General features: G+C 45.5%; 1 protein-coding gene across 1 annotated transcript; it reads left to right on the forward strand.

The window, feature by feature from the left end:
• The first annotated feature begins 9,731 nt into the window (after window positions 1–9,731).
• On the forward strand, window positions 9,732–15,425 carry sox18 (SRY-box transcription factor 18). The gene is made up of 2 exons (XM_055652658.1): window positions 9,732–10,182; window positions 13,263–15,425. The coding sequence occupies exons 1-2, from the start codon at window positions 9,891–9,893 to the stop codon at window positions 14,114–14,116; spliced, it is 1,146 nt and encodes a 381-aa protein (XP_055508633.1). The 5' UTR covers window positions 9,732–9,890; the 3' UTR covers window positions 14,117–15,425.
• Window positions 15,426–17,618: the final 2,193 nt, after the last annotated feature.

A 17,618-nucleotide genomic window follows, 5' to 3' on the forward strand; every position in this document is an offset into this window, starting at 1 on the left:
ATAAATAAATATATTTACGTGCATACAGTCATAGTAGTGCAATTATTTATTTATTTTTCCTTGTGGGAGGAGTGATTGGCAGTCACCGAGGTACAGAGTTGAGTAGTGTAACAGCCGCTGGGAAGAAGCTGTTCCTGGACCTGCTGGTCCGGCAACGGAGTGACCTGTAGCGCCTCCCGGATGGTAGGAGGGTAAACAGTCTGTGGTTGGGGTGAGAGCAGCCCTTGGCGATGCTGAGCACCTTTCGCAGACAACGCTTGCTTTGGACAGACTCAATGGAGGGGAGTGAGGAACCGGTGATGCGTTGGGCAATTTCAGTCCACAATGTCCATGCAGAAATAATGCCAAGGTTAACTCATCTCTGCCTGTACGTACGTGGTCCATATCCCTCCATTCCCTGCATGTCCATGTACCTCTCTAAAAGCCTCTTCAATGTCACTATCATATCTGCCTCCACCACCACCCCTGGCAGTGCATTCCAGGCACCCACCACCCTCTCTGTAAAGAAAGACTTACCCTGCACATCTCCTTTACATTTTTGCCCCTCTCATCTTAAAGCTATCCCCTCTAGTCTTTGTTTAAGAAGTAACTGCAGATGCTGGAAAATCGAAGGTAGACAAAAATGCTGGAGAAGCTCAGCGGGTGAGGCAGCATCTGTGGAGCGAAGGAAATAGGCAACGTTGAGATAGACACAAAATAGAAACATGGAAACAAAGAAAATAGGCGCAGGAGGAGGCCATTCGGCCCTTCGAGCCAGCACCACCATTTATTGTGATCATGGCTGATTGTCCCCTATCAATAACCCGTGCCTACCTTCTCCCCATATCCCTTGACTCCACTAGCCCCTAGAGCTCTAACTCTCTTAAATCCATCCAGTGACTTGGCCTCCACTGCCCTCTGCGGCAGGGAATTCCACAAATTCACAACTCTCTGGGTGTAAACGTTTTTTCTCACCTCAGTCTTAAATGACCTCCCCTTTACTCTAAGACTGTGGCCCCTGGTTCTGGACTCACCCAACATTAGGAACATTTTTCCTGCATCTAGCTTGTCCAGTCCTTTTATAATTGTATATGTTTCTATAAGATCCCCCCTCATTCTTCTAAACTCCAGTTAATATAAGCGAATGAAATGCTGGAATAACTGAGTGGGCCAGACAGCATCTCTGGAGAAAAGGAATAGGCGATATTTAGGGTCACCAGTCTGAAGACGGGTTCCTACCCGAAACCTTTCTCAAGAGATACTGCCTGACCCACTGAGTAACTCCAGCATGTTATGTCTGTCTCCCTCTGAACTTTTCCTGTCTGCGGTGGAACCCAACTTGGGAATTGGTAGACCAGCCAGTGGAGTGTAGGCGCTGTTTGATGGCCCGGTCTGCGTACAGTTTTGGTCTCCTAATCTGAGGAAAGACATTATTGCCATAGAGGGAGTACAGAGAAGGTTCACCAGACTGATTTCTGGGATGGCAGGACTTTCATATGAAGAAAGACTGGATAGACTCAGCTTGTACTCGCTAAAATTTAGAAGATTGAAGGGGGGATCTTATAGAAACTTACAAAATTCTTAAGGGGTTGGACAGGCTAGATGCAGGAAGATTGTTCCCGATTTTGGGGAAGTCCAGAACAAGGATTCACAGTTTAAGGATAAGGGGGAATACTTTTAGGACCGAGATGAGAAAAAAAATGTTCACACAGAGAGTGGTGAATCTCTGGAATTCTCTGCCACAGAATGTAGTTGAGGCCAGTTCATTGACTATTTAAGTGGGTATGGAGAGAAGGCAGGTACAGGATATTGAGTTGGATGATCAGCCATGATCATATTGAATGGCGGTGCAGGCTCGAAGGGCCGAATGGCCCCCTCCTGCACCTATTTTCTATGTTTCTATCGAACTGGAATTTCCTGTTTGTAGCACGCATGTCAAACGCACTTTTCTGAAATCGACACCTCCCTGCTGTACCACCTGCTTCTTTCAGTAAAATATCCCTTCATGTAAAATAGAATAAAAGCCGAGGCCCAGCTCCAGAACTCGGTACAAGCAGGCGAGAAACATTCTCAAGTAAGAATGATTAAATTACTTGTTTAGACAAAAATGCTGGAGAAACTCAAAGGTACACAAAAAATGCTGGAGAAACTCGGCGGGTGCAGCAGCATCTGTGGAGCGAAGGAAAGGGGCAGCGTTTCGGGCCGAAACCCTTCTTCAGACTGATGTGGGGGGGTGGGGGGGCTGAAGAAGGGTCTCGACCCGAAACGTCACCTATTTCCTTCGCTCCATAGAGGCTGCCTCACCCGCTGAGTTTCTCCAGCATTTTTGTCTACCTTCGATTTTTCCAGCATCTGCAGTTCCTTCTTATAAATCACCTGGTCAGTTTCATTTCCTGCCAGTTTCATTATGCGTGAAATCATGACCTTGTATCTGCCTTCTAATTGTGCCAGTTCCAATTTGTTTTAGGCCTGCAAGCGAGGGTGGAACAGCCAAATGTTTTAGTTCATCTTCGTTTAAAAGGCACTTTGCCATTTCTCGTGTCAAGAGAGGCGAGATGCAAATGAGAAGGTGAGGCAGGTTGGTTGGGCTCAACATTAAATAACCGCGAGCGTGAGCTTGTTCTTTCGATTTAGTCAAGCCAAGCCAAGCTCTTCTTCGGCGCCATCGTGGTACAAACGTTCTCGCCGGGACCCAGATACATATTGTTTAAGAAGGAACTGCAGATGCTGTTAAATCGAAGTGCTGGAGAAACTCAGCGGGTGCAGCAGCATCTATGGAGCGAAGGAAATAGGCAACGTTTCGACCCGAAACCCTTTGGGTTTCGACCCGAAACGTTGCCTATTTCCTTTGGGTTTCGGCCCGAAGCGTTGCCTATTTCCTTCGCTCCATAGATGCTGCTGCACCCGCTGAGTTTCTCCAGCACTTTTGTCTACCCCAGATACATATTGTTCCATGAATCTGCAACAGGGTCGGCTGCAGTGTGGTTGTGGGGACATTAGACGGGTTTCACTTGATGTCGCCGGCGGGGTGGAGATCAGGTACAACACATTATTAGCACATATATGGCAATCAATGTTCCTAGCGAGGCGTGGGCGCGGCGTCGCCGTAGCTGTCTGAACCCGGCGCGCATCTTTGCTTCTGGATAACTTCAGCTCAGGGTTTCCACACTCCGGGCCTGACCCTCTCACGTGTAGCTTTTTGCAAACTGCTTCTACAGCCGTGGTCTGCGATCTTACTTCGAGACACTTTTCATGAATAAAAGTTGAAATTCCCTTAAAACCAGGAATTGATTTGGGATTTACGTGCATGATTGCGTTTGAATGAGTCACATACACAATGATCACAAAATATTTCGGTATAATGTGTCGGAAGGAACCGCAGATGCCGGTTTAAACCGAAGATAGAGACAAAATGATGGAGCAACAGCGAGTCAGGCAGCATCTCTGGAGAAAGGGAATAGATAACAAAATATTATTCGATTGTAGTTTTAAAAAAAAATTCGTTACATTAAGTGCACATAAGTCCTATAAGCAAGAGTTATTCCTGTTAATATATCCGGTCTATTTTTTTCTCTCAGAACCACAAATATCAATAATATTTAATTAGCTCCCTCTACATCAATGATCGAAATTCCAGCGTGAGTTATTTTATGCAAATTAGTTTCCTTTAATATCTTGGAGTAGGAACTATGGTATTAATAAATTATTTCTGATACAATGCTGAAAGTATTGGTAAGAAAATATTAAGACTTGGAACCGTTACAATCGCGTGAATGCAAACGGAGAGACTTTCTGAAATACCTTTAATGGATCAAATTTTATGTACACAAGATAATTTGGGCATTTTAATTATTTAGTTTAAACACTTCATATTAAATAGGATAAAACAGAATGAATTATAACTGCTTAGTCATCATTATTGACATTTTTATGAGAATAAAGTCACCGCTGACAATATTTTGTAAATCTAATTTACAGTTCAGCTTTAGCCCCTGTTTCTAGCATGCCAACACTTTTCATAAACGAGTACATGGCTTCCTTGACCCCAATGTTACGATACTATTCGTTGTTTAAAATCCCCCAAATCAAATACCGAATTATTAAAATTGAAAATAAATTACAAGTATTTTTATGTCTAGTTTTACCTAAACCTCAAAATCCACATAATTAGCAATGTAGCAAATTACCTCGTTAGATCGCCACAATTGTCACCACAATGGATCCTCTGTTTAAATTTGTACCTCGACAATACTGGCAAGGAGTTGTCAATGCGGTTGTTAACATTTCCGAATAACGAAAACGCGAAAATGAAAAAAAAAATACTCATCAGAGTTTCCTATTTTAATCATAGCCGGAAGCTGCTTTGAAGAAATCCTCTGCAAGAGTGTTGGAAGGAACTGCAGATGCTGGTTTAAACCGAAGATAGTCACAAAATGCTGGAGTAACTCAGCGGGACAGGCAGAGAAGTCGTGACATATCGGGTCGAGAACGGTGTGAAGATGGGTCTCGACCCGAAACGTCACCCATTCCTTCTCTCCCTGTCCCGCTGAGTTAGTTACTCTAGCATTTTTGTTTGCGTCTAACCACCGCAAGAATGTTTTTTCGCAGCGGACATCGAAAATACACAGAAAGCGGTTCTGTTTCTGTAACAAAATATAATGTCCTCGATGTAGCATCGTTGAACCTGATGCGGAGAGCTGCCACACTTCCACATGTTTTATTGCTATCACGGCATTCGCTGGTCAGAGGTTGTAGATTCAAATCTATTCTGGGATTTGAGCACATTATCCCTGATGGACTAAATGCTTGATTCTCCTTGTTTAATATATTAATGGCAAGCCGGTCCAGGTGTATGTTCAAGGGAATTCTCGCCACCTTAAAAAGTTAAACATAATATTTATCCTTAATCTCCTCTTTGCCCCAATACTTTCTCGGAGAACATGTTCACCACTGAACGAGTATGAATAAAAACGACAGGAAAATATTTGGAAATGCCTTAAATCTACATTCGTGCACTTTCTCAATGTGCAGTCGGGTTAAGTTAGGAGAAAGCGCGAAATTACCGCCAAAATTCCGACCAAAATCAATGAAAGTAAGAAAAACAGACTGCTTAAATATCAATGCCGAGGGACAAATAGCGTGTCAGTCACCAAGATCAATTCCCGTTAAACCAGGCAAGGCACACTGCGGTAAGAATGGAGCGGCTGGGCTTGTACACACTGGAATTTAGAAGGATGAGAGGTTATCTTATTGAAACAGATAAGATTGGTAAGGGATTGGGCACACTAGAGGCAGGAAACATGTTCCCGATGTTGGGGCAGTCCAGAACCAGGGGCCACAGTTTGAGAATAAGGGGTCGGCCATTTAGAACGGAGATGAGGGAAAAACTTTTCACCCAAAGAGTTGTAAGTCTGTGGAATTCTCTGCCTCAGAAGGGAATGGAGGCCAATTCTCTGGATACTTTCAAGAGAGAGTTAGATAGGGCTCTTAAAGATAGCGGAGTCAGGGGATATGGGGAGAAGTCAGGAATGGGGTACTGATTGGGGATGATCAGCCATGATCACATTGAATGGCGGTGCTGGCTCGAAGGGCCGAATGGCCCACTGCTGCACCTGTTGTCTATTGATATTCATGCAATGATACTTCGAGTGTCATTTATTGAGTGTTTTATTTATTGTCCCAAACAAAAAATAAATGTCTTATTTGCAGCAGCACAACATAATATGTAAACATAGTACTCTGTAAACAATATCATAATTCTCTCTTTCTCTTTTTATTTTATATATATATATATATATATATTTGTGTATATATATTTGTGTATATGTATGCATATGTGTATATGTATATATATATATATATATATATATATATACATACATACATACACATATATATATATATGTACATACACATAAAAACAAACAATAAGAATGCAAAAAGCCAAATCCAATGCCCCAACATCTATGTAGTCCAGAGCTTATTTGGGGCTGAATGGATGGATAATCTAAATCAAATTGGATGTCACCAGGACAATCAGTTTCTGAAGGGAGTGAATTTATAATAATATAAAATGAGCAAGAAGGCTCTTGACCCGAAACGTCAGATGCTGCCTGTCCCGCTGAGTTACTCCAGCTTTTTGTGTCTATCTTCGGTTTAAACTGGCAGCTGCAGTTCCTTCCTGCACAATATAAAAAGAGCAGACATATTAAAGGTATTAAAGGCAAAATGATTATTCTAAGAGTTTTATAGAAGAACATGTGTTCCCACCTATTCTGAAACAGCATCTGGCCAAATGATGTACTTGTTGGCATGTAGATTGGTGCTACATGGAAACAGGCCCTTTGGCCCAACTTGCCCACATTGATCAAGTTGCCCCCTCTACTCTAGTCCCACCTACCTGTGTTTGACCCATATGGCTTTGAATCTTTCCTATCCATGTACCTGTCATTTAAATTTTGTGACAGCACTTGCCTCAACTACATCTTCCAGCAGCACGTTCCATACACCCACCATCTTTTTTTTTAAAGTTAGCCTTCAGGTTCCTATTAAACCTTTCCCCTCTCAACTTAAACCTTTGATCTCCGGTTCTTGATTCCCCTACTCGGGGTAAAAGACTTTGTGCATTATGTTTTAAAACATAAATGTTTAAGGTGCTAAAAGATACAAGATAGGAAAGCAGAGCAATAAACATCATGTCTTCTGTTTGATACTTGCAAACACCTTTTAAATTATGAAATTGTAATTTGGTTTTGCAAATTTACAAATAAGCACAAAATTTACTCTGAAACTTCACAGTTAATTGGCTGATTTTACTAAACCGGAGCTCAGTGCCAGACAAAAAGGATCGCCAGGTATCCTGGGGTTCTAATTTTTTAGAATTACTGTACGGTAAAAGGGCATTCGGCCCAGCGAGTCTACACAAACCGTCAATCACACAGACAATCGACCATCAATCAATACCATCCATATTATCCCACTTTGACAATAGGGGCAATTTACTCAGGGCCCATTAGCCTACAAACCCGCACATCTTTGGGATGTGGGAGGAAACTGAAGCACCCGGAGAAAATCTACGCGGTCACGGGGAGAATGTGCAAACTCCACACAGACAGCACCCGAGGTCAGGATCGAACCCAGGTCTCCAGTACTGTGAGTCAGCAGCTCTACCTGTTGCGTTACTGCGACCACCTTAATCATCATGCTTGTGGCCTTGGTGCACACATGTCTTATATACATGACAGGTACATACATATATACCTCATATACGCACATATACATACTGCAAATGTAGCCCCTGTGTTTGGGAATGGTGATTTAATTTCTGCAATACAACTGAAGGAACTGAAGCAAAACTCGACTACTGTCCTCCACCAGTCTTTATAGTTACGCCAAGTAAAATTGTTCAGGGTCTGGGATATTATGAATGAATGAATAAGTTTATTGGCCAAGTATTCACATACAAGGAATCTGCCTTGGTGCTCCGCCCGCAAGTGACAACATGACATACAGTGATGGTTAGGAATGACACATAAAAAATTGTCATGTGTACTGAGGTACAGTGAAAAACGTTTCTTTGCATGCTACCCCATCAAACCAGATAGTACTATACATGAATACGAGCAAGTCATGCACACATACAACAGGTAGTGCAAAAGGGAAAAATACCAGAGTGCAGAATATAGATCTAAGCATTGTAGCCTAACACTTCCAGAGAAAAAATCCAATAACTGACATGTGATAGGTTGGTGAATGAAGACTACACCTTAGCTTATGGAGGACTGTTCAGAAGTCTGATAACAGATGGGAATAAGCTATTCCTGGGTCTGGTGGGATGGGCTTTCAAGCTTCTGTATCTCTGCCTCCTTAGGGTGGGGAGAAGATTAAAGAAGGAATATGTGGGATGGGAAAGGTCCTTGATTATTCCTCAGTGCTGTTGTCTTCCCAGAACTTGCATCCTAATGGCCAATATCTCAGTCATGAGTTGATTGCACATTGGACTATGACAATGTACAGTCCGCCCAGAGCTGCTCTTTAATGGCACACACATTTTAGATGACCAGGAGGTTAGGACTATCATACTTTGAGGGGCAATGGCTGATTTCCGAAGCCACTGGGGTAATAACTGAATTGCCTGGCGATCTGAGCAGCATTATCTGTTCTACTAAGGTCTCATTTCTCAGCGACTCCTTGGCTCATTTTGATCTACTCTCTGCCGTCGGAACATTCAGTCTGCGGTTTGCCACTCCCCAGTGAAGACCAAGCCTGAGGCATTCAAGTCAGGTGATCCCAACCTGCAGAGGATATCGAGGTGCGAAGATCGCAAAGTCACCAGGAACGGCAAGGTACACCTCCAGACCAAGCTGGGAGCCCAGTCTAGCCAGCCCGACTCCAGTCGCTTGTGGCAAGACTTGCTTGCTTTAACGGGCGGGCTACAGAGTGAAGTGGGGAAGAATCGCTGGCAACAACACATCTCTCCACAGTGAGCCCAGTGCATTCCATACTCATTTTGAGCAGAAGGTCTGGGGAATGCTACAGGTGCACACGGCAGCTTCATGTACATCTGTACTCATGTCTCTGTCGATGACGTCAGATCACTCTTGCTGAGAATGAGCCCGTGGATAGTGACTGACCCAGATGCAGTCTCTGGCCATGTTCTCAGAACCCTGCGTAAACCAGCTGGCCAGAGAATTTGCAGACATCTTCAATCTTCCCCTACTCCAAGGTGAGATTCCCCACCTGCTTTGAGAAGTCGCCATCATCCTGGTGCCAAAGAAAGTCAAGGTGTGGTGATGTGATGACCACAGTCTGATGGCTCTGACACCAACTCCCACAAAGTGCTTTGAGCAGCTGGTCACGGGGCACATTAACTCCAGCTTCCCAAGTTGGCCTTCTGGGCTAGTCCCATTTGCCTGCATTTGGCCCATATCCCTCTAAACCCTTCCTATCCATAAACTGTACCTGTTCATTATACCTGCTTCTATAATATGTTCCTTTGGCAGCTCGGTCCAGATACAGATCTCCCTGTAGTTCAGCCCCCCCCCCCCCCCCCCCCGCAGCCTCCATGCTAATCTTCTCTACACCCTATTCAGCTTCAACAAGCTCTGGTTCTCGATTCCCCTACTCGGGGTAAAAGACCGTGCATCCACCCTATTTACACTGACATTGCGAGTTCGTGAGAATCTCATTGCCCAAGAAGATTTGCTGGTGAACTCTCCGCCTCACGACAACCTTCTGAATGTTGTAGGTACACAAAAATGCTGGAGAAACTCAGCGGGTGCAGCAGCATCTATGGAGCGAAGGAAATAGGCAACCTTTCGGGCCGAAACCCTTCTTCAGACTTAGATAGATAGATTCTTGATTAGTACCTTCAGGAGAGTCTTCTGAATGTTGTAGTCGGCAGGGCATATCGCCAACTTGGACAATTTAACATTTTTATCAGCCAATTAACCTACAAACCTGTACGTCTTTGGAGTGTGGGTGGAAACCGAAGATCTCGGAGAAAACCCTCGGGGAGAACGTGCAAACTCCATACAGACAGCACCCGTAGTCGGGATCGAACCCGGGTCTCTGGCGCTGGCAACTGTATCGCTGTGCCACCGCGACTGCCCTCTGCACTGTCACCCATTCCTTCCCTCCAGAGATGCTGCCTGACCCGCTGAGTTACTCCAGCACTACCTTGGGTTTAAGCCAGCACCTGCAGTTCCTTCCTACACTTGATCCCCGACTGGTTGAATCACGCCTCCTGCTCTGTGATTGGCGTCGCTGGTGTATATTTGCCCCGGGAGCGCAGGAGCCGGCAGCAGAAGTTGGCAAAGACGTGATTAGGTGTTTGTGATTGTCAGTGACAGTTCCGCCCCGCTCGCAGGCAGCCGGCTATCGGCGCTCAGATAAGAAGTGTTCTGGCTGGAATGAGTATTTCTGAGGCGGAATACTGCCGTGTAGAGGATTCGCAGCCGCCCCGGGGCGCAGGCTTGGACACGGCCGCTTCCCCATGGGCTCGGGGCGAGAGCGCTGCTGCCTCCCAGCCCACAGCCACCCTTGCCACAGTTGTCGCCGCGAGTAAAGCGGAGGGGAACGGCGACAGCGAATCCCGGATCCGCCGCCCTATGAACGCCTTCATGGTCTGGGCAAAGGACGAACGTAAACGGCTCGCCCAACAAAACCCAGACCTGCACAACGCAGTCCTCAGCAAAATGCTCGGTGAGTGAAGGCAGGGTTTGTTGGCCCTGACTTACAACGCGGCCGCAAGGTGTGTTACAGGCAGAGACAGACACGGAGTGCTGGAGTAACTCAGCAGGTCAGGCAGCATCTGTGGAGAACATGGATAGGTGACGTTTCGGGTCGGGACCCTTCTTCACACTGGGCATTCTAGGCAGGCAGTCAGGGACTAAAGGGAAGAGATTTGTGTCGCTGTCGCTGTTTCTGCAGCGCCGGCTAGATTCAAAACACGCTAAACTGAGAATGCGGTGTAAAACTAAATAAGTTGCAATCTGACTGACATCAGGACTCCTAGATATGTGTGTGTGTGTGTGTAGTGTGTTTATTTCTGTGTGACTGTCTGTGTGTGTGTGTTTGTGTGTTTCTGTTTCTGTATGTGTGTGAGTGTGTGTTTATATTTGTGTATTTGTCTGTGTGTTTATGTCTGTGTGAATGTTTGTGTGTGTGAGTGTGAGTTTATGTGTGTGTGTCTTTGAAGTTGTGTGTGTGTGTGTGTGTGAGCGGGTCAGGCAGCACTTGTGGGGGGGAATGGACAGATGGTGTCTCGGGTCGGGGGCGCTTCAGGTTCATTCGCCTGGCGTTTAATTATCACACGTCCCGACAACCGAACGGTGCCATTATTAGTAACAAACCCAACAACACAGTTATTATATAATAATTAAAAATATAATAAATTAATAGCAGTAAAACTAGGGCAACCTTAATAGTGCAAAAACCCAGGTCCACAATGCAACCAAAGATACACTCCATAGAAGGCCAGAGACCAAATAATTTTAAATTGTCGATAGACAAAACGCTGGAGTATCTCAGCGGGACAGGCAGCGTCTCTGGAGAGAAGGAGCGGGTGACGTTCCGGGTCGAGACCCTTCTTCACACTTCAAATTGTTCTGCAGAACAATTCAGCTGTCCATGGGAAATCGAAACGGGACCTCTCCTCAGACTTAATCAGTCTAAAGACCCGAAACATCGTCTGTCCATTCCCTCCACAGACGCTGCCTGACGTGCTGAGTTCCTCCAGCACTTTGTGTTTTGCTCAAGATTCCAGTACACCTGCAATTCTTTATGTCTCCCGGGAGACTATAATAATCGGATAACATTAAAATGTTAAATAATAATGAAAGTTATATAAAATTATAGCTAAATTATTCATCTGAACCAAATAACCATATAACAATTACAGCACGGAAACAGGCCATCTCGGCCCTTCTAGTCCGTGCCGAACACTTACTCTCACCTAGTCCCATCTACCTGCACTCAGACCATAACCCTCCGTTCCTTTCCCGTCCATATACCTATCCAATGTATTTTTAAATGATAAAATCGAACCTGCCTCCACAACTTCCACTGGAAGCTCATTCCACACAGCTACCACTCTCTGAGTAAAGAAGTTCCCTCTCATGTTACCCCTAAACATTTGTCCCTTAATTCTCAAATCATGTCCTCTTGTTTGAATCTTCCCTATTCTCAAAGATTATACACCTCAACTCTGTCTATCCCTCTCATAATTTTAAAGACCTCTATCAAGTCCCCCCTTAACCTTCTGTGCTCCAAAGAATAAAGACCTATCTCGTTCAACCTTTCTCTGTAACTTAGTTGCTGAAACCCAGGTAACATTCTAGTAAATCTCCTCTGTACTCTCTCTATTTTGTTGACATCTTTCCTATGATTTGGCGATTTGCAGCACCTGCAATTCTTTGTGTCTCCCGGGAGACTATAATAATCAGATAATATTTAAATGTTAAATAATAATGAAAGTTATATTAAATTGTAGCTAAATTATTCATCTGGACGTAATATTTCTCACTGGACCTGGGTTTGATTTATTTTTCTATATCTTGAATGACTGAAGATGCTGGAAAATCGAAGGTAGACAAAAATGCTGGAGAAACTCAGCGGGTGCAGCAGCATCTATGGAGCGAAGGAAATAGGCAACGTTTCGGGCCGAAACCCTTCGGGTTTCGACCCGAAACGTTGCCTATTTCCTTTGGGTTTCGGCCCGAAACGTTGCCTATTTCCTTCGCTCCATAGATGCTGCTGCACCAGCTGAGTTTCTCCAGCATTTTTGTCTACCTTTAATGAAAGTGTCTCCATGTCTACAAAGCCCTCAATTGGCTTCTCACCCACCACTCCACCTCCAGGCCCCTCAGATCGGCCGACTTGGGGTTGCTGAGTATCCCGCGGTCTAGGCATAAGCTCAGGGGGCGACCGCGCCTTTACGGTTGCAGCCCCTAGACCGTGGAACAGCATCCCCCTTCCCATCAGAACTGCCCCCTCCATGGACTCGTTTAAGTCAAGACTAAAGACTTATCTATACTCCCAAGCCTTTCCTGACGTCCTCTGAGTGAGGGCCACATGTATATATGTATGTAGTCTGTTTTGTTGTGCTATTTCTTATAACACATGTAAAGCACTTCGCCCAATTATAGGAAACATGTCAACAAAATAGAGATAGTACAGAGGAGATTTACTAGAATGTTGCCTGGGTTTCAACAACTAAGTTACAGAGAGAGGTTGAATAAGTTAGGTCTTTATTCTCTGGAGCGCAGAAGGTTAAGGGGGGACTTGATAGAGGTCTTTAAAATGATGAGAGGGATAGACAGAGAGTTGATGTGGACAAGCTTTTCCCTTTGGGAATAGGGGAGATTCAAACAAGAGGACATGACTTCAGAATTAAGGAACAGAAGTTTAGGGGTAACATGAGGGGGAACTTCTTTACTCAGAGAGTGGTAGCGGTGTGGAATGAGCTTCCAGTGGAAGTGGTGGAGGCAGGTTCGTTGGTATCATTTAAAAATAAATTGGATAGGCATATGCATGAGAAGGGAATGGAGGGTTATGGTATGAGTGCAGGCAGGTGGGACTAAGGGGAAAAAAAGTTGTGTCGGCACGGACTTGTAGGGCCGAGATGGTCTGTTTCCGTGCTGTAATTGTTATATGGTTGTTATATGGAGAGTTGTTTTTTAAATGTGCTATATATATATATGTGACTTGTTGACTTGACTTGACTTGACTTGTGCGTGTGGCGGTGCAGTGTGGTTAATTTGTGTCTACATGAACCTTTACAGGGCAGTCCTGGAAATCTCTCCCCTTTGACGAGAAGCGCCCGTTTGTGGAGGAGGCCGAGAGACTGCGAGTGCAACACTTACAAGACCACCCCAACTACAAATACCGGCCGCGCAGGAAGAAGGCCAGCAAGAAGGTGAAGCGGATGGAGGGCAGCCTGCTGGCACACGGCCTGACCCGACCCCACGGCCCCGCTCTCAGGACTAGAGCAGGAGCCGGCGGCGACCGGTACAGCCGGGGCCAGTCCGAGCCGAGGGCCGGCGGGCAGCACCACCAACTCGCCTCGCTCGCCCACTACCGCGACTTGCATGGACTGGGCTCGGAGTTTGACAACTACGGCTTGCCCACGCCCGAGATGTCCCCCTTGGACGCGCTGGATCCCGTCTTCTTCCCCACTCACGCCCAGGAAGACGGCAACGTGCCCTACGCTGCCTATCACCACCACCACCACCTAGACTACACCGCCAGAGAGAAGGCAGACGCCTTGAGCTACTCAGACCAGATGTCTGCCAACGTGGCCGAGCTGGTGAGGAACCCGCAGCATCTGTACTACAGCCAGATGTGCCACGGAGGTCAGGGACACCTGGGACACCTGTCGCCTCCCCCTGAAGCCCCCCAGCACCTTGACAACAATGTGGAACACTTTGGTCCAACCGAGCTGTGGACTGATGTTGACCGCAGCGAGTTTGACCAGTATTTGAACCTGGCAAGGACTCGTGCAGCTGATAACTCCGGGCAAACCTTTCACGTCGCCCTGTCCAAACTGAACCCAAGAGGTTGCGAGGAGAGCAGTTTCATCTCTGTACTGAGCGACGCCAGCAACGCTGTGTACTACAGCGCTTGTCTCAGCGGCTAGATCGCCGAACTCAATCAACGCTGTCCAACTAACTCCCCCTGCAAACAAAAAGACACACAAAAAGTGCTGGAGGAGCTCAGCGGGTCAGGCAGCATCTGTGATGGAGAAGGGACGTTCTTGGTCGGCGCCCTACTTCAGACTGAAGCTCATAGAAACATAGAAACATATAAATTAGGTGCAGGAGTAGGCCATTCAGCCCTTCGAGCCTGCACCGCCATTTAATATGATGATGGCTGATCATCTAACTCAGTATTCCGTACCTGCCTTCTCTCCATACCCTCTGATCCCCTTGGCCACAAGGGCCACATCTAACTCCCTCTTAAATATAGCCAATGAACTGGCCTCAACTACCCTCTGTGGCAGAGAGTTCCAGAGATTCACCACTCTCTGTGTGAAAAAAGTTCTCCTCATCTCGGTTTTAAAGGATTTCCCCCTTATCCTTAAGCTGTGACCATCTGCCCATTCCCTCCACAAACGCTGCCTACTGCCTAAACTAACCTGTCCCTGGGACATTATGGACAGGCGACATCGTTTGGAAAAAGGGACCATCGCTCAGATTAATCAGTCTGAAGAACAGCCCCGACCACAAACGCCTGGCCATTCTCTCCTCGACCAGACTCTGCCTGACCCGCTGAGTTCCTCCAGCACTTTGTGTCTAGCCCAAGATTCCAGCACCTGCAGTTTTCATTTTTGTGTCACCAGTGTTAAGTCCCAGTGCGGGGTTATTTGCAATATACTATTTTTCTTTTCTTTTTTTTAAATTGTAATTAAACTGTTATTGTAGGTATATATTTACTTATGTCTCCGCCGAGACAAACAGGCTGTGTCCCACTTGGGGTAAAGGGCGTAATGAAGTCAACCAGAAAACAACAATGATAATCGAACAATGTCGGTGTCCAAAGCAAATTAATAATAAAAAGGGAATTGTAATAATCAGAGGTTATTCCGACTGGAATATTTTGTATAAACCTTCATGGAGCAGCACATACAGGTAGATATTTCATCGATTCATGTCCAAATGTATATGTGGAAGGTGGACAAAAATGCTGGAGAAACTCAGCGGGTGAGGCAGCAATGTACTTCTCGAGATCGCTCTTTCCACCTTATGTGGATGGATGCCACCTGATATTTTGGCGCTTTTGAACCTGATTATGCATCTAACTGGCAGTGTACAGTGCTAACCTGATCTCACATACTGTTGTAGTGGTGCTTATTTTGCTGTAATTGCATTTTCTAAATCTGTTAATAAATTCTGTTATTTAATAAATAAAAAACAGAACAACTTGAAAATTGCTTCCGTAATATAAAATCTCCTTGTTTGTTTGCTTGAACACATTTGATTGTTATTTTGCTCAATAACATCCAAAGTTCCAGAAGATGGACACAAATGCTGGAGTAACTCAGCGGGACAGGCAGCATCTCTGGATGAAGGAATGGATGATGTTTGAGGTTGAGACGCTTCTTCAGACTGAGAGTCAGGGGAGAGGGACATGAGAGATATGGGAGGGGTAAGGTGTGAAGACTGTCCCCAAGCTAACAATATTCTACATACTCCTGGATATTTGTCCCTTTTGATGTCTTGCTTTCACACCTTACCCTTCCTTATCTCTCGTTTCCCTTTCACTTGACTCTCAGTCTGAAGGAGGGACTCGGACCGAAGCCTCACCCATTCCCTCGATCCAGAGATGCTGCCTGTCCCACAGAGCTGCTCCAGTATTTGATGACTATCTTTGGTGTAAATCAGCATCTGCAGTTCCTTCCTACAAATCCTGAGTTCCAGATTGTTTTCAAGTAACAAGTGTGTTCCATCGCAAGTTTCCATGAAACATTCTCATTTTAAAGGTTGAGGGATGGCCTGGTAATTGTACAGAGTCCGTGACAAGGACCTTGGGGAGATTATGATTTTATCAGACTCTATGCACCCTCTAGACATTTGCCTATATGACATCCTAAAAGAATAATGTTTAAGAAGGAACTCCAGATGCTTGAAAAATCGAAGGTAGATAAAAATGCTGGAGAAACTCAGCGGGTGAGGCAGGATAGAAACATAGAAACATAGAAATTAGGTGCAGGAGTAGGTCATTCGGCCCTTCGAGCCTGCACCGCCATTTAATATGATCATGGCTGATCATCCAACTCAGTATCCCGTACCTGCCTTCTCTCCATACCCTCTGATCCCCTTGGCCACAAGGGCCACATCTAACTCCCTCTTAAATATAGCCAATGAACTGGCCTCAACTACCTATCTATCTAGGATCTATGGAGCGAAGGAAATAGGTGACGTTTCGGGTCGAGACCCTTCTTCAGACTGATTGGGGGCGCGGAGGTTGGGGGGGGGGAGAGGCAGAGACGGCGGGCTGTGGGAGAGCTGGGAAGCGGAGGGGAAAGAGGGAGAAAGCAATAAGATTGGAATTGTTGCCAGGACGTGAAGGCCTGAGCTTTTAGGAGTGGTTGGACAATCTGAGACTTTATTCTTTAGAGAGCAGAAGGATGAGCGGTGATCCTGTAGAGGATTATACAATAATTGGAGACCCTCAGACTATCTTTAAACAGATTCTACTGGACTTTACCTTGCACTAAACGTTATTCCCATTATCCAGTATCTGTACACTGTGGACGGCTTGATTGTAATCATGTGCAGTCTTTCCGCTGACTGGTTAGCACCAAACTAAAACGCTTTTCACAATTGTAATATACAGAGTACAACGGAACAATGAAATTCTTACTTGCGGCAGCACAACAGGTCTGTAAATACAGTAAACATAGAAACATAGAAAATAGGTGCAGGGGTAACCATTTGGCCCTTCGAACCAGCACCGCCATTCAATATGATCATCGCTGATCATCCAAAATCAGTATTTAAGAAGGAACTGCAGATGCTGGAAAATCGAAGGTACACAAAAATGCTGTAGAAACTCAGCGGGTGCAGCAGCATCTATGGAGCGAAGGAGATGGGCAACGTTTCGGGCCGAAACGTTGCCTATCTCCTTCGCTCCATAGATGCTGCTGCACCCGCTGAGTTTCTCCAGCATTTTTGTGTACATCCAAAATCAGTACCCTGCTCCGGCTTTTTCCCCATATCCCTTGATTCCTTTAGCCCTAAGAGTTAAATCTAACTCTCACTTGAAAACATCCAGTGAATTGGCCTCCATTGCCTTTTGTGGCAGAGAATTCCACAGATTCCTCTGTGACTTCTGGGTGAAGAACATTTTTCCTCATCTCAGTCCTAAATGGCCTACCCCTTATTCTTATACTGTGACCCCTGGTTCTGGACTCCCCAACATCGGGAATTTTTTTCCTGCATTTCCCTTTCCAATCATAGAAACATAGAAACATAGAAATTAGGTGCAGGAGTAGGCCATTCGGCCCTTCGAGCCTGCACCGCCATTCAATATGATCATGGCTGATCATCCAACTCAGTATCCCGTACCTGCCTTCTCTCCATACCCTCTGATCCCTTTAGCCACAAGGGCCACATGTAACTCCCTCTTAAATATAGCTA

The sequence above is a fragment of the Leucoraja erinacea genome, chromosome 21 (genome assembly GCF_028641065.1).
Source record: "Leucoraja erinacea ecotype New England chromosome 21, Leri_hhj_1, whole genome shotgun sequence".
In the NCBI taxonomy this organism is placed as follows: domain Eukaryota; kingdom Metazoa; phylum Chordata; class Chondrichthyes; order Rajiformes; family Rajidae; genus Leucoraja; species Leucoraja erinaceus.